The 22,747-nt window shown below is 42.4% G+C and overlaps 2 protein-coding genes and 1 long non-coding RNA gene across 4 annotated transcripts in view; 1 reads left to right on the forward strand and 2 right to left on the reverse strand.

Annotated features, from left to right (window-relative positions):
- The window catches only part of LOC309491307, a 35,002-nt gene extending 29,437 nt beyond the window's left edge, over window positions 1-5,565 (reverse strand). Inside the window, exon 1 of the long non-coding RNA XR_014203011.1 lies at window positions 4,328-5,565. This is a non-coding gene — a long non-coding RNA (uncharacterized lncRNA). The remainder of the gene's footprint in view (window positions 1-4,327) is intronic.
- A 1,312-nt stretch (window positions 5,566-6,877) lies between these two features.
- On the reverse strand, window positions 6,878-7,712 carry LOC309490705 (uncharacterized protein; the record flags this gene model as incomplete). The annotated part of the gene is made up of 2 exons (XM_082159918.1): window positions 6,878-7,447; window positions 7,686-7,712. 2 exons carry the CDS (start codon window positions 7,710-7,712, stop codon window positions 6,878-6,880), a joined length of 597 nt encoding a protein of 198 aa, XP_082016044.1.
- Window positions 7,713-8,655: 943 nt separating this feature from the next.
- Window positions 8,656-22,747, forward strand: part of gxylt1a (glucoside xylosyltransferase 1a) — a 32,946-nt gene continuing 18,854 nt past the window's right edge. Inside the window, exons 1-6 of one of the 2 annotated variants that reach the window (XM_082160724.1) lie at window positions 8,656-8,924; window positions 9,673-9,759; window positions 10,151-10,307; window positions 15,454-15,585; window positions 17,021-17,272; window positions 22,299-22,422. In XM_082160724.1, coding sequence (XP_082016850.1) covers window positions 8,755-8,924; window positions 9,673-9,759; window positions 10,151-10,307; window positions 15,454-15,585; window positions 17,021-17,272; window positions 22,299-22,422 — 922 coding nt within the window. In that variant the 5' untranslated portion in view covers window positions 8,656-8,754. The remainder of the gene's footprint in view (window positions 8,925-9,672; window positions 9,760-10,150; window positions 10,308-15,453; window positions 15,586-17,020; window positions 17,273-22,298; window positions 22,423-22,747) is intronic. The other variant, XM_082160725.1, reaches the window with a different exon arrangement.

A 22,747-nucleotide genomic window follows, 5' to 3' on the forward strand; every position in this document is an offset into this window, starting at 1 on the left:
AATGCTTGTTTTCTCTATAGAAGTGCTTTTATATTAGGAAGACTTGCTTCAACTAAACTACATACTATATTACTTTATAAATAATATACATATTGTATACCCAGCAAAGAAGTTTCTCTCAACGTATGAACAAACGTTCTTCCAGTAACATTAATAGAACGTTCATTCAATGTTATCTGTTTTTTATAATGTTCACAAAACATTAGAAATAGTCTCAATATCAGGCCGTTATCATCAGATGCTTTACTGCACATGTGACTTTACTGAATATTGGTTTGTTTGCATTTGTACTGTTGTTTTATTCTTCATAATTGTGTTATTGTTGAACTTTCTTGTTGTGTTCTCTCTCCATTGCATTGCTATAATATTCATGTCCACTAGGTGGCGCTGATGTGTTTACATGTTCAACTGATGTGCTTGTGTCTGTCAGCTTTCTATCCATTCCTCTTTCAACATATCAAGTGGCGCGAGGATGTTAAGATGGCCCTGCTCTCTCCACAGTAGTGTTCCTGGTGAACCGAAACTCTCTCCACAACCCACAGTAGTGTTCCTGGTGAACCGAAACTCTCTCCACAACCCCCAGTAGTGTTCCTGGTGAACCGAAACTCTCTCCACAACCCCCAGTAGTGTTCCTGGTGAACCGAAACTCTCTCCACAACCCCCAGTAGTGTTCCTGGTGAACCGAAACTCTCTCCACAACCCCCAGTAGTGTTCTTGGTGAACCGAAACTCTCTCCACAACCCCCAGTAGTGTTCTTGGTGAACCGAAACTCTCTCCACATCCCCCAGTAGTGTTCCTGGTGAACCGAAACTCTCTCCACAACCCCCAGTAGTGTTCCTGGTGAACCGAAACTCTCTCCACAACCCCCAGTAGTGTTCCTGGTGAACCGAAACTCTCTCCACAACCCCCAGTAGTGTTCTTGGTGAACCGAAACTCTCTCCACAACCCCCAGTAGTGTTCTTGGTGAACCGAAACTCTCTCCACAACCCCCAGTAGTGTTCCTGGTGAACCGAAACTCTCTCCACAACCCCCAGTAGTGTTCTTGGTGAACCGAAACTCTCTCCACAACCCCCAGTAGTGTTCCTGGTGAACCGAAACTCTCTCCACAACCCCCAGTAGTGTTCCTGGTGAACCGAAACTCTCTCCACAACCCCCAGTAGTGTTCTTGGTGAACCGAAACTGTCCTTTGATGAGTGGGAAACGTTATTTCAGAACTACTTGCTTGCGATCGGTGGAGAAGAGTTTCTGCCGAGAGAAAGAGAGCACTGCTGATACACTGTTTAGGAACAGAAGGACAAAGAATCTACAATACATTGCCTCTTACGGCTGATCCCTACGACGGATCTCCACAAGCACTGAAACAGTTCTTTACTCCTCAGCCGAATGTGGGTTCAGAGAGATATCGCTTCAGACAACGCGCTCAAGCCACTGATCAAACTGGATGTTTTGTTGTTCTGCTCCACATCCTCTCTCACAGAAGAACCTAAAGATGGAGATGGAGGAATTCCCAGGACTGCATCTATGGATCAATTGGCTTCAATGTAGCAGCCGGAATCCAGTGGATGGTGTAGCTCACAGTAAATAAATACGAATACATATACACATCTGGGGCCGGTTGCATAAACCTCTAAAACTAGTCTTACAAGTTAGACATCAATTTATTTTCTTTAAGACAGTTCATAGCTTTTTTAAATCAGTTACATAAAAACATAGATAGGCCTACTTTGATGCCGAAAATGAAGACTGACTGCCCCTGACTAACTGCTAGTAGGTCATACTAGAACTTAAGACACTGTCTTAACATTATGGCTATGTTTATGCAACCGGCCGCTGATCAGTTAAAGTGTGATATGATTCAAATGTACCACCATATATATTCTCTTCTGATGTCGGCCTCTGGAAGTGAAATATTTCAGTGAATTTATAATGGAGCTCATATGAAGAACAGTCACACTGAAGGACTCACCTGTATCACACACTCACTCACACACACACACACACACACACACTCTCACACACACACACACACAGTCTCAGAACATCATCATCAACAGCTCTGAACGACGAGGATCTTTATTAGTGTTTATCGACTCTTTAAAGGGATAGTTCACTTTGAAATTAAATGTTGGTATGTTTTAGCTTACCTCAAGGGCATCCAAGATGTAGGTGTCTTTTTTTCCGCAGTAGTTTCAATTTTTATATTTTTAGGTCAAACCGTTCTGTCAGTCATATAATGCAGGTCTATGGTCACGGTCTCAAAACACAAGCACAGAGTCCAAATTAAAACAATTCTCCATCGTCCAAATTAAACAATTCCCCATCGTAAGTACACATTGATGGCCTAAGACACGAAACGAGCGGTTTGTGTGAGAAAACGAACAGTATTTATATAGTTTTTACCTCTTATACACAGCCACGTCCAAGTGATCTGAGGGCGCGGGCGGGTATAGATATATACACTAGATTGTCGCCTTGGCTACGGTTTTGTTCCAATGAACTGCCGTAGACAAGGCGACATCTAGTGTGTATATATCTATGCACCAGTCTGCGTACACGTCAGATCAGATCACTTGGACATGGCTGTGTATAAGAGGTAAATACTGTTAGTTTTCTCACACAAACCGCTCGTTTCGTGTCTTAGGCCATCAATGTGTACTTACGATGGGGAATTGTTTAATTTGGACGATGGGGAATTGTTTTAATTTGGACTCTGTGCTTGCTCTTTGAGACAGTGACCATAGACCTGCATTATATGACTGACAGACAAGAACGGTTTGACCTAAAAATATCTAAATTTTAACTACTGCGGAAAAAAAGACACCTACATCTTGGATGCCCTTGAGGTAAGCTGAAACATACCAACATTTAATTTCAAAGTGAACTATCCCTTTAAGATCAGCTGATGCTGTTCATTCATTACTCTGAATAAAAGCAGCTGCTAAATTAATAAAAGTAAATGATAATTTAGCAGAGAATATATTCCAACAGTAGAGATTAGGTTTAATTCAATGGTGTACTTTATTCATTCTGCTAACTATGAGTAACTGTGCGACTAACTCTCAGCATTAGCATTATAGACTGATAGATTAGAGTTTGGGTGAGTAGAATAAGATGACATGTAGTTGAAATGTTAAATATAGTTAGTAAAATGTCTAAAGTGGATTATTAAAATAAAGTGTTACTGAGATTTTTTTATGCAATACAGACTCAAAAGAAAAGTTGTTTCAGGTTATCAAGTTATTACTTTATGATGAAAGATTATGAAGATAAACATTGTGCTTCTCTATAATAACATGCACTGATGGCTCGATATGAACAAGAGGAACATTTCCTTCATATTTCCACGAGGTGTTTATTATAAATTCATTTGTATCATGAAATATTTTATATTTAGAGGCTGAAATCAGAAGAGAATATGATAGTGAGTTATATGGTAGTAAATTTGAACGATATCACATTTCGTGAAGATTAAGTGAGACTGTATAGTTGGTGGAAGTGTGTTATTGCAATGTTTAAAATTTATATGTTTAATGTATAAAGTTTATAATCTTAAAAGTGTGTATGTGAAGGTTTAGCTCAAAATACCCCACAGATATTGTTATAGCATGTTAAAGTTGTCCCTTTTTGTGTGTGGGCTCTTTAAATGCAAATGAGCTGCTGCTCCCGGCGCAGGGGGCGGAGCTTCAAGAGCTTGTTCTCAGCAGAGCCATATAGATCCCTTCGATGAGAGGCGGGGTTTATGTAAATTGTAGGGTTGGTGATGTCACTAACCCGGGAGGAAGCTTGTGTAGTTCCTGCCAGCCGTTTGTTGTAGTTCTTAAAAAGCGATTTCTTGTAATATTTTATGCTATTTTTATATCTATTACATGATAAAAGCCCACAGAGGAACAGCAGACAGTTTTAGCCAGTATTATAATCCCAGATAACAGGGAACGTTCAGTCAAGATCCTCAAAGTTATGATCAAACGTTCTTCCAGAAACACTAATAGAACATTTGTTTAATGTTATCTTCCCTTTAATAATGTTCTCAAAACATTAACGGTGTTTAATGGCGACTTCTGTAAATCAGGCCGTTATCATCATATGCTTTACATGTGATTTACTGAATGCTGGTTCTACAAAACATTGGTTTGTTTGCACATTTACTGTTGTTTTATTCTTCATAATTGTGTTATTGTTGAGTTTCTCTGACTGATTAACACATATAGTGTAATAACATGCTCTCTATGATGCTGTATGATTGACATTTCTCTTCTTATGAGCATTAACAGTGGAAAAGTGCAATAAAAGCGTTTGAGAAAAGTTTTGTTTGAGATGAAAAGTTCACAGTTTGTGTCTATACAACACAGAAATGGACAGAAATGAGCTTTATCATTATTAAACTGAATACAAATGACTAATACTTTAGACAAATATACTTTAAGTATAGTCCTCACCAATGATTGATGTCTAAAAATTATTTGTACCTGATCTCAGATCAGTTTAATTAATTTGTACACATTTCGTGACACATTTATATAATAAAAAGGAAGAGATGTAGGCTATTTAAAAGTCTCTTATTGTTCTGATTAATCGAGTTGTCTATAAAACGAACAAAACAACCCTACAATTTAATAAAATAACACATATTATAAAGATAGACAAAATTAAATGCATTAAATTGTTTAAAGCTTCAATTAAACATTAGCAGTGTGTGTGTAAAAGGTGTTTTCATGTGTGTTTCTGCTTGTAATTACACTGTTCTGACCAGCAGAGGTCGCCAGAGTGGCGCTGAGAATCAGTGAATCAGTTCATGAAGCAAGTGATTCAATTGATTCAAAGCATCATAAAGCTTTTTTTCTCCAATTGCCAGAGCTTAGTCATCCATAACACAGTGATTTAAAATCAGCGATTTTTTTTTAAAACATACATTTTTTATGTTTGACTTGTGCTGGATGTAACTTTTTTGCTCTACTAAAGCATAAAAGTACCCTAATATGTTTGCAGATATTTATGAAACATGCTAAGTTCACATACTCATTTCTCTGAAAAACACTTCTAGGCTACAGCCAGTTATTCTACTTATTATTTTACTCATTCCGTGTGGTCAGTCGGTTGTTGTTTTGGTCTGTGTGACTCCGCCCACTTCCAGTTCAGCCAATAGTGTTTCGACACCCGGGTTGCCAGTTGACGGAAAACACAGCCTTGGAAACGAACAAACAAACTGGGTCAGAGATTGCAGATTCCACACAATCTATAAAAAGCCTCGATATCCATCTATAAATCTCTATGAACGAGAGCATATTAAAACGCGGATAAACTCACTGACGAGTAACTTACTCACTCAGTGTGTAAATCTCCTCGGCTTTCGTTGTCAATCGCGCTCGTTTCTGTTGCACGTCCTCAATCTGGCAACCTGCGTGAGCGTGGAGTCTGAGGAGGCGGGGAACAACGATCTCTGATTGAATCTGGACTGCAGTACCGACTTCTACCACTAGTTGGTGCTCTTACAGACTGCACCTTTAAGTCAATGTAATCTTTCTCTTCTATTATATGCATTTTAATATCTGGTTGTTGGATCAGAAGGTCGATGTGCTCAGTCGTCTCACACACACACACACACACACACACACACACACACACACACACACACACACACACACACACACACACACACACACACACACACACACACACACACACACACACACACACACACACACACACACACACACACACACACACACACACACACACACACACACACACACACACACACACACACACACACACACACACACACACACACACACACACACACACACACACACACACACACACACACACGTGATCAGACCAATCAGAACCAGAAGGATCAGTGAGTAATAGTACATTGATTTGTTCCTATTCAAGCTACAGGCTTTCTGTGCGCTGGTTACAAACTAAAGTCTCTGCTTTTCTTTTAACATTTGCTGCATATTGTCATATATCAGTGATATAAGTTAGTTTCTCTATATGTAATGATAGCAGTGTGTAGATATGACCATATAATGCAGAGTTAGCGAGTATTTAATCATATTCATGAGAGGAGCATGCTGGGAAGTTTTCAAAGTTGAAAATATACCAACATTTACTCTTCATCAGTCCATAAATAAAATGATATTTGCGTAACAGAAAGGCTATAAATTACACACCTTCTTAGTTCTTTTTAAATGGCAGATTTATATTTAAAAAAAATGTAATTGTAAATTAAAATATAAATATATTCATACTTGGGTTGATCTAATTTACTTCATTAACTGTCATACTTCAAAACCTTTTGAGCTTTTTGCAAGCGAAAGTTTAATGGCGGAAAACAAACGATTCTCCCATTTCATATGTTTTGTTCCTTTAGTATGAAGGTAATATGATGCCATAAAGAGTCGCATGCGCAGGGTAAGATCTGTGGAACTGTACATAAGTTTGCAAGCGTAAATTAAAGGGAAATGTCTAAGCCATGTATGTGTAAACAGGCCTCGCTCAGGAAGAGGAGGGCGGGGCCACCTTCATCATGTAGCCAATCAGATGAGCTCCTCGCTGACTCTCGATTTACTCTTATCTGATTGGTTCAATAAACACGCCAGTCGCCAGAACACATCTTTATCTTCATTTGGCTCAGCATCGTTCTCGTTGCCGAAATGGTACTTTTAATGCACATTATCTTAATTATGATAAATAAATAAATAAATAAATCATGATTGCTTAATAAGCTGTGCATCATTAGGCTGACTATATCAGTTCATGGTGAATTTCAAGCTGGTGTGTTAATAAAGAAAATGTCTGTGTATTCAGTGCATGTCTCCTCCTCCTCCTCCTCCTCTTCATCGTCCTCCTCTTCCTCCTCCTCCTCCTCCTCATCTTATTCATCCTCCTCCTCCTCTTCATCCTCCTCATCCTCCTCCTCTTCATCCTCCTCCTCCTCCTCATCCTCCTCCTCTTCCTCCTCCTCCTCTTCCTCATCCTCCTCCTCTTCATCCTCCTCCTCCTCCTCCTCCTCACCCTCCTCCTCCTCATCCTCCTCCTCTTCCTCCTCCTCCTCTTCCTCATCCTCCTCCTCTTCATCCTCATCCTCCTCCTCACCCTCCTCATCCTCCTCCTCCTCCTCCTCCTCCTCCTCTTCCTCATCCTCCTCCTCTTCATCCTCCTCCTCATCCTCCTCCTCATCCTCCTCATCCTCCTCCTCCTCTTCCTCCTCCTCCTCTTCCTCCTCCTCCTCCTCTTCATCCTCCTCCTCATCCTCCTCTTCATCCTCCTCCTCCTCTTCCTCCTCTTCCTCATCCTCCTCCTCTTCATCCTCCTCCTCCTCTTCCTCCTCCTCCTCCTCTTCATCCTCCTCCTCCTCCTCCTCCTCCTCCTCTTCCTCCTCATCCTCCTCCTCCTCCTCCTCCTCCTCCTCCTCAGGCCCTGATATCAGTGTGTACTGTTGATGCTGCTGAATGGAGGTCTAGTATCTGCACTACTGCATGCAGAATTTCACCTGTCAATTACTCATGGGTGATTCTAGTTTTTTTTTTTTTTACTAAAATTAGTTAATATTTTTTCCTATTCAGAGAATACTGCATCATGGAAAAATTAACAATAACATTAAAGTGTCAGCACTACACGCTTCATCCCTTAATAAAATGTTAATAATAATGTACATATCTGATAAGGTATGCTATGGTCACACAGGTTTGTTTACGTGTTAAACTCATGGTTGACGATCATGTCCCTTCCCACTCACCGTACATACTAACTTTAGCTAGCCATAATTTTTTTCTCATGTTGAATTGAAGAGAAAGAGAGAAATGTAGAGATGGTCCTCACTGCAGAACACGAAATCCAGGGGGAGGAGTTGGATCCAGATACAACTCCTCCCACCTTGCATATCTCCACCCCCTGATCCCTAAACCTACCAATCTCCACCCCTTAAGTCTGGATCCAACTCCTCCCACTGGATGACGTGTACTGCAGTGAGGTGTTACTGAATTTTAACGAAGGGAAAAATGTTTTTGAAGATTAAAGAGTTGAGAAAGACAAAACTTCTGAACAATTTTGTTTTAATGAAAAATAGTTATCAGAGAGAAAAAATATGTGATAAGTTAATTGTTCCAATGTAAATAAACATACATTAATTTGATAATACAACTTCACATTAAACTGTAACGAGTATTCAGGATTTAGATCAAATATTAAGAAACTTCAACCCTTCTAATAATATAATAAGTTAAACTGGTTCTGTGGATCAGAAGGTCAATGTGCTCAGTCGTAACAGAGGCTGCACATTTCACGAACACACGTGATCAGACCAATCATCACATTGTAAGAACCAGAAGGATCAGCGAACGAAAGTACATTGATTTGTTCCTATTCAAGCTACAGGCTTTCTGTGCGCTGGTTACAAACTAAAGTCTCTGCTTTTATTTTAACATTTGCTGCATATTGTCATATATCAGTGATATAAGTTAGTTTTTACTATTTGTAATGACTGTGGTGTGTTTATATTAACATATAATGCAGAGTTAGCAAGTATTTAATCATATTCATGAGAGGAGCAATCTGGGAAGTTTTCATTGGTCGGCTCCTCAACCCTTTACCCTTTACTGGACAAAACGTGGTCACGTGACTAAAGCTCCAGGAAGTTTTCCAAGCACCTCATTAATATTCATGAGCACGCCTCCGCCATAGTAGGCTAGTCGAGGGCGCTGAACCGAGCAGCGTGATTTATATCTCCATGGCTGCTCTTTTAGTTAGAAAATGCTGCGGAATCTTCGTGTGTTGTTCGTCTGCGCGCTATTAGTCTTCTTCTCTGTGTTCTACATATTTAATCAGCTGGTGTCGTCACTGGAGAGCGCGAATCAACAGGCGCGAGCGCAGCGGACACGCGCAGCGGATCCAGGCCTGAGTGAGCGCGCGCACGATGACAGGTATGTAAACAAAACAACCTCACAACAACACTACACACATTTACTGCACTAACTACCTCACGACAATACAGGATTCAGCTCATAAATACTGGACTCGTTATGTGAAATCTTTAAAGTATCTTTAAATGACTGGGCAGTCGTTATAAATAAGGGAATTCTCAACGAAAGCAGCCTTTAGAGTAATTTAGCCCGGCTATTGCTTATTTCAGGCAGTTTTGTCAATTTTAACAATTATTTGTGATGGATTTCTGGTCATTTAGCCTTATTGTGTGCTGATGGATATTAATTTGGTCACGCTGACGTTTCTTCTGCTTAACTTCGGCTAATATCTACTTAATATTCATAAGCTTCGTTTATAATAGTAGCCGTCCATTCGCCCGCCCACCGGTCTGCCTCTCCGCCAATCAGTGACGCCTACTGGGTGAACGTCATGTTACGTAATTAATAATATGTGCGAGTCAGGTCATCTCGAGTTCATTCTGACAGAGGTGTGGAACAGTTCCCCTTAAAGACAGTTTAAGAGTTTATTATTATTATCCTCATTACTTGTGGTGTATTCACAGCTGAATGAGTTAACAGTGATTTTGATGTTCTTCTTGTTGTTAGTACAAGTGTGTTCATTAGTTTAGATGCCCTCCACATATGATGGCTGAACAGGATCAGTATCTGTCAGGTTATAGGCCGGTTGTTAATGCGTCTCTGACTGAACCCCGTCTCTGATCATGAAGAGCCTGTTTGTGTGCCTCAGGTGTGACTCGGGCTCGGCCTCTCGCTGGGAGCCGTACGGGACTCTCCCCGTGTGCCGAAGACACTGCGTTACGGACCCGGCTCTTAGGTAGGGTCTCGATGGGTCTGTGTGTGTGTGTGTGTGTGTGTGTGTATGTGTAGCTGGACGGGGTTTGCAGAACCAGATCCATGTGATCGTACATCATTCCCAGCGGGTGCTGACCTCTGACCTGTGTGCTGACCTCTGACCTGTGTGCTGACCTCTGGCCTGTGTGCTGACCTCTGACCTGTATGCTGACCTCTGACCTGTGTGCTGACCTCTGGCCTGTGTGCTGACCTCTGACCTGTATGCTGACCTCTGACCTGTGCTGTTGGCCTGTGTGCTGACCTCTGACCCCTGGCCTGTGCTGTTGGCCTGTGTGCTGACCTCTGGCCTGTGTTCTGACCTCTGACCTGTGCTGTTGGCCTGTGTGCTGACCTCTGACCTCTGGCCTGTGCAGGTCCGGCTGGGATCCGGTGGGGCTGGCTGTGGTGGCCTGTGGCTCTCGTCTGGAGGAGACGCTGACGATGCTGAAGTCCGCTGTGCTCTTCAGCCGCAGAGATCTGCACTTTCACATCTTCGCAGAGGACGAGCTGCATGCCGGCTTCACACACGCCGTGAGACACACACACACACACACACACACACACACACACACACACACACACACACACACACACTCTGGCTCTTCATACGCAGGGTTTTAAATGAACACTCGCCAAATGTGGGTAAAGATCAGGGCTGTGTTTCCCGAAAACTTCTTAACGCTGCGTGGTTCTTAAGTTACACCTTAAAGGTCCCATGACATGCTACTTTTTGTAGGCTTTAATATAGTCCTTAGTGGTCCCTAGTACTGTATCTGAAATCTCTTTCCAAAAATTCAGCCTCGGTGCAGAATTATAGCCACTACAAGCCAGTCCCAGAATGAGCTTCCTTCAGACAGGCCGTTTCGGTGTCTGTAGCTTTAAATACTAATGAGGAGGAGAAAGGCAGCGCAAGGTGGAGGGTGGGTGTGGCCTTGACCATCTTGCGCAACGGTAACGTGGCGTGCATGTTTACGTTGGATATAGCAATGGCACGAAGACACGCAGTCTTTCAAGCATTTCAGTTTGACCCAGAATCTGATCCAGATGGAGAAGCAACGGATGAAGAAGTTGCAACTCAGCGGCTCCAGCAGGACGTTTCCGAATGGTTAGTTTAAAATATTATGTCTGGATACGGTACTTTATTCGGATGGTTTACAGTTATCATCATGTAGCTAACGCTAACCTACTGTTGCCTTTTCATGAGAGATCTGTAACGTCTGTAATTTATCTTATTACAATTACATCAAGCTCTGCGATCTTGAAATGCGGATATCGCGCGCGCCATATAACCATATAACGCCATATAACCATATAACAGGAAAACGGTTATCCAAATAACAAAGACGTGTACAACACTCGCGTTACAGTGTGTGTATTCACACACATAAACTGCATAGCTGCATAGCTAATATTACAGCCACATTCTACGTGTAACAATCTAGGTAACCATAAACAGTAAAGCAACACACTTATATATCATTAGTTGACTTACTTGTCTGAGGTGTGTAGCTGAGCCAAAGAGAGTGATCCAGACTTTAGTTTCAGACGTTCAGCAAGCCCAGCTCTGTATTGACCCTTCGGTGTTCATTTGTACATCCAATTATTGAGCAATTGTTATGCTTCGCTCGCTCAAAAGCCATGATATCTCTCATGGACAAACTAAAATCGCGCGCGCGCGTTCCTACTTCCTAGCGCATTTTCTCATGGGCGGAAAATATTCTCTGGGCGGGCAAAGCAGAGAAAGGGGAGGTAACATTTCCTCCTTATGACGTCATAAGGAGGAGATTCAAGATCAGCGCGTATGAGCCTCCATTTTCTCAAAGGCAGAGAAAGATAGCAAAAGCTCGATTTACACCGATTGAAATTTTTAGAAACTTGGGGACCATATACAGGCTAGGGGAACTCATATTAATGTTAAAAAACCTCAGAAAGTGAAAATTTCATGTCATGGGACCTTTAAGCTGTACCTTATCATTAGTACATGTTTCCCGAAACGTTCTTAGTTAAGTACACCTTCTGTAAGTCATACGTTCGGAAGGTTGGTCTGGACCACTCTTAACTTCACCTTATCACTGTTGCAGGTCTATATGAATATAACTCTGAAGTTTTAATACACCCAGACAGTGTTCAGTTAGGCTAATTCAAGTGTTTTCATGCAAAGAATAAAATTGTCATTATATGGATTGTTGTTAGATTTTTAATTAGATTATCCAAAGGTACATCAGCTGCCGAACCATTAAAGAGATTCAAGAGATTCAAAACTCACTGATTAAACCCTTTTTGATCACTGCCGAGCACCGTACTTAAGATGTACACTTTTATTACTGAAATGCTGGAAAGTATTTACAAGAACAATATTTCATCGCAGCTCCACCTCAGCGAACAAACATGGGAAAGAGAAGAAAGCACATAAACATTTGAAATGGTTATTATGGCAGCAATACATAGTTCCCACAGGCCAATTCATGTCACGTGACCTCCCCGGAGACGCCATCTTTGAGGGCATAAGCTGCTGTGTTTACAAAGTTTTAACATAGACAGTATAGAGTTTTACAAGCAAATTTCGAATATTTCTTTCTATTTATAATGTTACGAAAATCATGAAGAGACAAAGTGACAGAGATTATAAAGAGACTCTATTAACACAAGACAGAGAGAGGTACAATGCAAACATTTCAGTCATAAATGGTGTGGATCCGTATGCGCTAAACTGAGCACTGATTTTGCAGCTTTGCCTCAGATACAGTATTATCCATGTGTACCATTATCTGGTATTGGCTAGGAGTTTTAACACATGTGAGCAATTCCGAGGCTGGAAATATGTGCATGAATATGAATATACACGGCATGAAAATAAACAAAACTCGCGTGCAAATTAATTAATCTAACGGTTAATGCGGAACTACTTTATACGCGGGTTCTTTAGGGACATAATCTGAGATTGCAAGGCTGGAATGTGTGTGTGTGTGTGTGTGTGTGTGTGTGTGTGCGTGTGGCAGAGTGAGAGAGAGAGTCGCGGGCGCGATCGAACAGTGGAAACAATGTTGTTTTTGTATGTTTTTAATACCTCGTCATTTTGTATACAGGACATCATTCAAACTGCAAAGTGTTAACTTATATTTGTGTACACTCGCAATAAAACACAACAAATTCTTGCGTGTTTTGAGGGAGTTTCTTTCCTGTTTATCCTCGCCAGCCATAACCTCCATCGTTGTTCTGACGCTTAACGTTAGTCATCTCACATTCATGAAGTCTAATGACGGGTATACTGTAAAATCCAAATTTAACTGAACCTCCGGCACGATTTGAACATCCATTGACCCAGCAGGAGATGACCATTTTCACTTTGTATCACGAAATTAACTATTTTCAGCTTCTTCTTCTAATGTTCTGCCCACAGCATGCCCACAGAAATGGCGCCGGGTTGGCAAATGCCCGTATGTTGTGACGTCATGTAGGAACTATGTATATATGATACAAATTTAAAATATGTAGGCTAGGCTATTATAGGCTATTATAGTTTGGATTATTTTTTATAATATCCCATGAGTCCTAATAAATGCAATTTCAACTATTTCTGAAGTGATTATTTTATAAAGAACAGCACTTTCTAGCATAACGCAGTGAAGCAGTGCCTGAAGGGATATCTTTAGCAGCTTCCTGAGGTATAGTTCAGGGGAACACAACTAGACATGGTATACCTTCAGTTAAGTTACACCTTAAGAGTCTTCGTAGCGCTAAGAGACAACGCTATCGGGAAACCCAGCCCAGCTGTGGCGGGTCACGCTGTCAGATCACCAGCCGGGCCTGTTACTGGTTCTGTTCTCCTGTGCTGGGGAGTATGAGTCTGACTGTGCTGGGGAGTCTGACTGTGCTGGGGAGTATGAGTCTGACTGTGCTGGGGAGTATGAGTCTGACTGTGCTGGGGAGTATGACTGTGCTGAGGAGTATGAGTCTGACTGTGCTGGGGAGTATGAGTGTGCTGGGGAGTATGAGTCTGACTGTGCTGGGGAGTATGAGTGTGCTGGGGAGTATGAGTCTGACTGTGCTGGGGAGTATGAGTCTGACTGTGCTGGGGAGTATGAGTGTGCTGGGGAGTATGAGTCTGACTGTGCTGGGGAGTATGAGTGTGCTGGGGAGTATGAGTCTGACTGTGCTGGGGAGTATGAGTGTGCTGGGGAGTATGAGTCTGACTGTGCTGGGGAGTATGAGTCTGACTGTGCTGGGGAGTATGAGTCTGACTGTGCTGGGGAGTATGACTGTGCTGGGGAGTATGAGTCTGACTGTGCTGGGGAGTATGACTGTGCTGGGGAGTATGAGTCTGACTGTGCTGGGGAGTATGAGTCTGACTGTGCTGGGGAGTCTGACTGTGCTGGGGAGTATGAGTCTGACTGTGCTGGGGAGTATGAGTCTGACTGTGCTGGGGAGTATGAGTCTGACTGTGCTGGGGAGTATGAGTCTGACTGTGCTGGGGAGTATGACTGTGCTGGGGAGTATGAGTCTGACTGTGCTGGGAGTATGAGTCTGACTGTGCTGGGAGTATGAGTCTGACTGTGCTGGGGAGTATGACTGTGCTGGGGAGTATGAGTCTGACTGTGCTGGGGAGTATGAGTCTGACTGCTGGGGAGTATGACTGTGCTGGGGAGTATGACTGTGCTGGGGAGTATGAGTCTGACTGTGCTGGGGAGTATGAGTCTGACTGCTGGGGAGTATGACTGTGCTGGGGAGTATGAGTCTGACTGTGCTGGGGAGTATGAGTCTGACTGTGCTGGGGAGTATGAGTCTGACTGTGCTGGGGAGTATGAGTGTGCTGGGGAGTATGAGTCTGACTGTGCTGGGGAGTATGAGTATGACTGTGCTGGGGAGTCTGACTGTGCTGGGAGTATGAGTATGACTGTGCTGGGGAGTCTGACTGTGCTGGGAGTATGAGTCTGACTGTGCTGGGAGTATGAGTCTGACTGTGCTGGGGAGTATGAGTCTGACTGTGCTGGGGAGTATGAGTCTGACTGTGCTGGGGAGTCTGACTGTGCTGGGGAGTATGAGTCTGACTGTGCTGGGGAGTATGAGTCTGACTCTGCTGGGAGTATGAGTCTGACTGTGCTGGGGAGTATGAGTCTGACTGTGCTGGGGAGTATGAGTCTGACTGTGCTGGGGAGTATGAGTCTGACTGTGCTGGGGAGTCTGACTGTGCTGGGGAGTCTGACTGTGCTGGGGAGTATGACTGTGCTGGGGAGTATGAGTCTGACTGTGCTGGGGAAGCTTGTGTAAGTCAAATCTGTGCAGATTTAGCTTGAAGTGTTTGAAGATTTAGATTAATCTGCTGATATCTGCTATCTTGAACACACACGTCACTAGGCAACACATAACGGTGCACTTGTTCATTTGCATTGAAGCAACAGCGAAGATTAAAAAGCATTTGGTGAGCAGAAACAAACTGATATCTTCCAGCATTAATGGAGACGCTGCTGTGGTGTGTGTGTGAGCGTCAGCACAGAGATCATCTCACACTCATGTTCCTCATTTACACTTACAGGGATAGCTCACCCAGAAATTATATTCTGTCATCATTTAGCCTACACACAACACTGCAAAACAAGCTTTTCTTACTCAGTGTTCGCGTGTGTGTGTGTGTGTGTGTGTGTGTGTGTGTGTGTGTGTGTGTGTGTGTGTGTTGCAGCTGGACTCGTGGCCTCGCAGGTTTCGCTCCAGGTTCCTCTACAGTGTGTATCCCGTCAGCTTCCCCAGCGAGAACGCCAGAGAGTGGAGGAGACTCTTCAAGCCCTGCGCTGCTCAGAGACTCTTCATCCCTGTGAGACCACACACACACACACACACACACTCGCGCACACACACACACACACACACACACACACACACACACTTCATCAGGCTTTATTAATATTATAATATATGTAGAGCATTTATTTGAAATATAATCTTTTGTAACATTATAAATGTCACTTTTGATCACTGTAATGCATCCTTGCTGAAATTAATTAAATTGTCTTAATTCTTACTGACCTCAAACTTTTGAACGGTAGTGTTTAATGTTGCAAAATATTCTATTTTAAATAAATGCTGTTCTTTTGAACTTTCTATTCATCAAAGAATCCTGAGAAAGGTTTTCAACACTGATAATAATCCTAAATGTTTGTTGATCATCAGATCATCATATTAGAGTGATTTGTGAAGGATCATGTGACACTGAAGACTGGAGTAATGATGCTGAACATCAGCTTTGATCACAGGAATAAATTACACTTTACTATATATTCACATAGACAACAGATGATTTACATTACAATAATATTACACAATATTACTGTATTTTTAATAAAATGAATGCAGTGTTGGTGAGCAGAAGGGCTTCCTGTAAAAACAGTAAAACTCTTCCCGATCCCAGCCGTTTGGGCGGCGGTGTAGATGAAGCAGGAGTGCTTTCAGGCTCAGAGTGTAAAACAGGCTTCAGGTCTGAGAGGAATAAACTCTTCCTCCTGGATAGATGTGTTCTCAGCTGGAGATGTGTGGCTTCACCCACAGTGAGTGTGATGATGACTGAGGTTTGATCTCCTCAGCTGGATAGATGTGTTCTCAGCTGGAGATATGTGGCTTCACCCACAGTGAGTGTCATGATGATCTCCTCAGCTTGAGCTGAGACTGAAACTCATTTGTCTGCGACTCTTTGAAGTTCACGTTTCGAATCCAGAGCAGAACATTTTCCTCCTGAGTGTCTGTGAAGAGACCGGCCTGCTTTACCAGCGGATGTTTTATTAGATTTTATTTTATTTTATTTATTTATTATTTTATATATATATATATATATATATATATATATATATATATAATATTATTATTATTATTATTATTATATTATAAAAAAAATTTCAGCTGATTTTTAACAATTATTTTTTATTTTAATTATTTATTTCAGCTGTTGTTTTTTATTATTATTTGTTTTTATTATTTCTCAGCTGATTTTTTTATTATTTATTTCTCAGCTGATTTTTTATTTTTTATTTTTTTTTATTTCTCAGCTTATTTTTATTTATTTATTTATTAATTAATTATTTTTATTTAATTTGATTATTATTATTGATTTTTGTATTATTATTTTTTCATCATTTCTCAGCTGATTTAAAAAAAAAATTCTCAGCTTATTTTTATTATTATTATCATTATTTATTTCTCAGCTGATTTTTTTGAATTATTTGTACTTCTTCTGCTGATTATGTGTTGTGTGTCAGCTGATTCTGCAGCATGTGGACTCTGTGCTGTACGTGGACACAGATGTGCTGTTCCTGCGCGCGGTGGAGGACGTGTGGCGGCTCCTGGAGGGCTTTAACCAGACCCATGTGGCGGCGATGGCCCCCGAACACGAGGAGCCGCGCATCGGCTGGTACAACCGCTTCTCCCGACACCCGTACCACGGCCACACCGGCCTCAACTCCGGCGTCATGCTCATGAACATGACTCGCATCAGACACACACACTTCAAGGTCAGAGACTCCTGTGATGAACACGACACACATCAGACACACACACACTCACACACACACACTTCAAGGTCAGGAACACCTGTGACGAACACGACTCGCATCAGACGCACACACACACACACACTTCAAGGTCAGGAACACCTGTGATGAACACAATTCGCATCAGACACACACACACTCACACACACACACTTCAAGGTCAGGAACACCTGTGACGAACACGACTCGCATCAGACGCACACACACACACACACACACACACACACACTTCAAGGTCAGGAACACCTGTGATGAACACAATTCGCATCAGACACACACACACTCACACACACACACTTCAAGGTCAGGAACACCTGTGATGAACACAATTCGCATCAGACACACACACACACACACACACACACACACACACACACACTTCAAGGTCAGGAACACCTGTGATGAACACAATTCGCATCAGACACACACAGACACACACACACACACACACACACACTTCAAGGTCAGGAACACCTGTGACGAACACGACTCGCATCAGACGCACACACACACACACACACACACACACACACTTCAAGGTCAGGAACACCTGTGATGAACAAGACTCGCATCAGACACACACAGACACACACACACACACACACACACACACACTTCAAGGTCAGGAACACCTGTGATGAACAAGACTCGCATCAGACACACACAGACACACACACACACACACACACACACACACACTTCAAGGTCAGGAACACCTGTGATGAACAAGACTCGCATCAGACACACACACACACACACACACACACACACTTCAAGGTCAGGAACACCTGTGATGAACACGATTCGCATCAGACACACACAGACACACACACACACACACACACACACACACACACACACACACACACACACACACACACACTTCAAGGTCAGGAACACCTGTGACGAACACGACTCGCATCAGACACACACACACACACACACACACACACACACACACACACTTCAAGGTCAGGAACACCTGTGACGAACACGACTCGCATCAGACACACACACACACGCACACACACCAGTGATGCGCGGGTTGATCCGAAATGAGCGGTTACCCGCGGTTACGAGTCATCCAAAAATTTTGTAATGATATTCGGGTCGCGGTCGGTCGGGTCGTTTGATGCCAATTAAACCTTTGTAATTTATATAGTACTAGAGAGCATATGAGCGGAGTGGAGCAGTGAGAATCTCCCCCGCTCATCAGGCCGCTCCGCTCATCATCGCTCCGCGCTCAACGCAGTTTGCTCCGCGCTCCACTCAAATCGCCCCCCGCTCGCTCCAAAAAAGGAAAAAACATCTACATGTATATCACTGTTAGCTTAGACCACAGCCTTACCTCCTAAAGAACTAATGAGCAACAACAACATTTTTCAAATAGAAATGTTTTATTTTAAATTACAAATTAGGCCTATGTAAGAAGGAATATAGCCTACACAAAGTCCTGTAAAATTAAACGAATAAATGGGCCTAATAATATAAATAACAATAATATAAACAAAAATATAGCCTACATAATTTTAAAAGTAAATTTACTATTAGGCCAGAATTTAAGTTAACTTTTGCAACGCGCACGATTAAAATTGAAATGGGCTTATATCCATTGTACACACAAACTGCTGTAAAATAAAACGAATAAATGGGCCTAATAATATAAATAAAATTTATATAAACAAAAATATAAAAATATATGCTTAAACGTTTTAAAAGTAGGCTAAATTAACTATTAGGCCAACATTCTTATAACTGAACTTGTGCGCAGCGCGCAGGATTAAAATTTAAATGGGCTTGTATCAATTGTTTGAATATTATGCTGTATTTAATTTACACTTTGTTACAAGTTACCGTATTCAGTTTGCTAACCTTTTGCTTTCTTCCCAGCATGTTCACATAGCACACTGCATGTTTTCGAGAGATGTGTCTTTTGAGATTCCAAAATGAATCTTTACTGACTGAAACGATGTCTCCACATTCGTTTTCTTCTACCACATTATAGTTAGTTTTATATTATAGTACACCTGTATGACTTCTTATTTTCCTTTTTGAAGTAGCCTACTTTTTTAACTCCATTATTGAGCCGAGTTTTGACTGAAAATAGAATCCATCTTGCAGTCATCAACAGTAGACTGAGTCAGGCTTGACTGAGCATGCTTCAGAATCGTGCTGTGCTCCATCCTTTTAAAAATGCCGCTCTGCGCTCTGTCCAAGATCCGCCCGCTCGCTCCCGCTCCACTCCGCTCACATGCAATTTTCTATGAAATACATAGGCCTACACTTTATTGGCTGAATAACTGGCGCGAAGATGACGCACGAGCTCAGTCGAGCTCAGGTAGAGATGGAGGCGGCAAGAGAAAAGGTGAAGACTGGGGAGTGGAAGCTCCGCAAATAGGCCTACACAAACAGAAAGAGCAAAGTGTGGGAGACATTTGCCGAAATAATGAAAGATGATGACCAAAGTGCTGGCTATGTGTACTTCTTGCTATGCATTTACTACTTTTAAAAAATGCGGGTCAGGAAGCGGGTCAGGTACAATATTTTCTTCTTCTTTTTTTTGCGGTCCGAGTTGCGGGCGGGTTAGTTGAAAACGTCGGTCGGGTGCGGGTTGTTTATACATTGACCCGCGCATCACTGACACACACACACACACACTTCAAGGTCAGGAACACCTGTGATGAACATGACTCGCATCAGACACACACACACACACACACACACACACACACTTCAAGGTCAGGAACACCTGTGATGAACATGACTCGCATCAGACACACACACACACACACACACACACACACACACTTCAAGGTCAGGAACACCTGTGATGAACATGACTCGCATCAGACACACACACACACACACACACACACACACACTTCAAGGTCAGGAACACCTGTGATGAACATGACTCGCATCAGACACACACACACACACACACACACACACACACACACACACACACACACACACTTCAAGGTCAGGAACACCTGTGATGAACATGACTCGCATCAGACACACACACACACACACACACACACTTCAAGGTCAGGAACACCTGTGATGAACATGACTCGCATCAGACACACACACACACACACACTTCAAGGTCAGGAACACCTGTGATGAACATGACTCGCATCAGACACACACACACACACACACACACACACACACACACTTCAAGGTCAGGAACACCTGTGATGAACATGACTCGCATCAGACACACACACACACACACACACACACTTCAAGGTCAGGAACACCTGTGATGACATTATTAAAGGGTCATGAAACCCTTAACCAGATTTTCTGAGATTGTAACAGAGGTGTGTGTGTTGAACACCATTGAAGACGATGTTAGCATCTGTTAGATTTAATAGTCGGGGGAAAATGGTTAAAGTTTTTTTCCGCTATTTTCATCTTCCGGGTTTAAACTCTTCATCTTGTCCACGTCACAGGCTGTGGCAGAGCACTATAGTACTCTCATGACTCATCGGTGTCTCATAATTATTCATGTGACTGAGTTTTCTTATCCAATGAGAAGACACTTGCTCTTAATTATAAATTATAATTAATAATTAATAATTAATTTCATGGTGCAAAAGTTCCAGTGCATCTTTCCCTGTGATGCTGCCAGGGCTGGACTCCGGCCATCAACCACGGACACATCTAAACTATGTGTGTGTACCTGAGACCTGCCGTCAGAGTCTAAAATGGAGAGTGACTCACAGGGTCGCAAGACGATGTAAAGTACATGCATCTGATGAGTTTTATCGAGTTGATGTCAATAGCGCGCGCTCTCTGTAGGCATATTCATATTTTGCCGCTATGTGGAAAAACTCCTGCAAAATGCGCCGGCGCGTTTGTCGACCCCAGAGGATTAACTTTAGCCTAACCATAAATTGTGATTATATATATGATCACTGACATCAAGACGGCGCTGCGGTGGTGGAGTCCATGCAGGAGGAGCAGCGTTTGGCACTGCGTCGCTTCTCAGCGCGAGCTGTGTGTGTGGAGAAGCCCATTCCCACCTCTATCCTGATCGTTTTCAATACTCGCAATTCCAACTCCTGACTCGCTACTGTGGTTTTGATGAAACAAGATGTATTGTATACTGCCAAGGGCGTGGTGAGCTGGAACCTGCTTACGTCACCTGCCACCGCAAACATCCAATAGGAAAATTCAACTGCAGTAGCCACCGTTCAACCTGAAGAGGGCAGCACTCAGACGTTTTTACACCATATATTGTAGAATTAAAACACTTTATACCCAAATGTCAAAAAAGTTACTCGAATCAATGAACTGCACTAATAAAGCCCCATTCTTACAGATCCTTAACTAAAAAAAGTTGGTTTAGGGTTTAGTTACCCTTTAAGCAGAACATTTATTATTTTCAAATATATGCATTGCCATTTATATAAACAAATATATATTTTATAATGACATAATTAAACATGTACATTTATATGTTTTAAATACAATTATGATTACTGTAGGCTAATATGTGTAGCAGGGCATTCAGTTACTTTTGAAAGGACAAAAATAAGGTGTCAGTGTGTTTCATTAGACTTTAACTTTGCCAACTATAAAGAACATATCTAGCATTTCCTCACGTTTTACCACTGATCTTTTAGTGACCGGCGGCGATATGCATGAGCCACTGGAGATGACAGTTTCCCCCCCAAATTCTAAATTCTTACATTCGTTTCTATGTGTGTGTGTGTGTGTGTGTGTGTGTTTGTGTGTGAGGATGTCCAGCAGATGGCGCTGTTGCTCTTCTCAGAGGGAGCGATGTGTTGCTCATTACTGAAGTGCTTTACTCGTTCATTTATTTGTCACTCGTGAGACTGAGCAAGAGGGATTATCATTATACAAACATGCACTCAGATGATTGATCAGCTGGACTGATGAACAGGCTCAGAGATGAACAGTGTGTGTGTGTGTGTGTGTGTGTGTGTGTGTGTGTGTGTGTGTGTCACAGAATGACGTGGCAGCAGTGAGTCTGAAGTGGGCTGATCTACTGATGCCGCTGCTCAACAAGTACAAGCTCAACATCACCTGGGGAGACCAAGACCTGCTCAACATCATATTCCACTATAACCCAGGTACACAGGTCACATGATCACCGCATCCTCACCGGTACACAGGTCACATGACCACCGCATCATCATCACCAGGGACACGTTCAAGTTCAAAACGGTGCGCAACGTATTGCTACGGTTTCCGTGTTGAACGTGATGTGTCCTGGAAGCGGTGTGCACCGGTGTACAATGGGGTGTGAGATATGTTTTCTCTTGTTTGGTGGGTGTGTCAGAACTGCAGTCCAATCAGCAGCAACATGTATATAAAGCACACGGTATTAAAGTGAACTCGCACAATGGGTTCAAGGACAGTCATTTACAAATGTGTTCGATACGCAACAACTGAGGA

Source organism: Leuciscus leuciscus (assembly GCF_965113295.1).
Source record: "Leuciscus leuciscus genome assembly, chromosome: 25".
Lineage (NCBI taxonomy): Eukaryota > Metazoa > Chordata > Actinopteri > Cypriniformes > Leuciscidae > Leuciscus > Leuciscus leuciscus.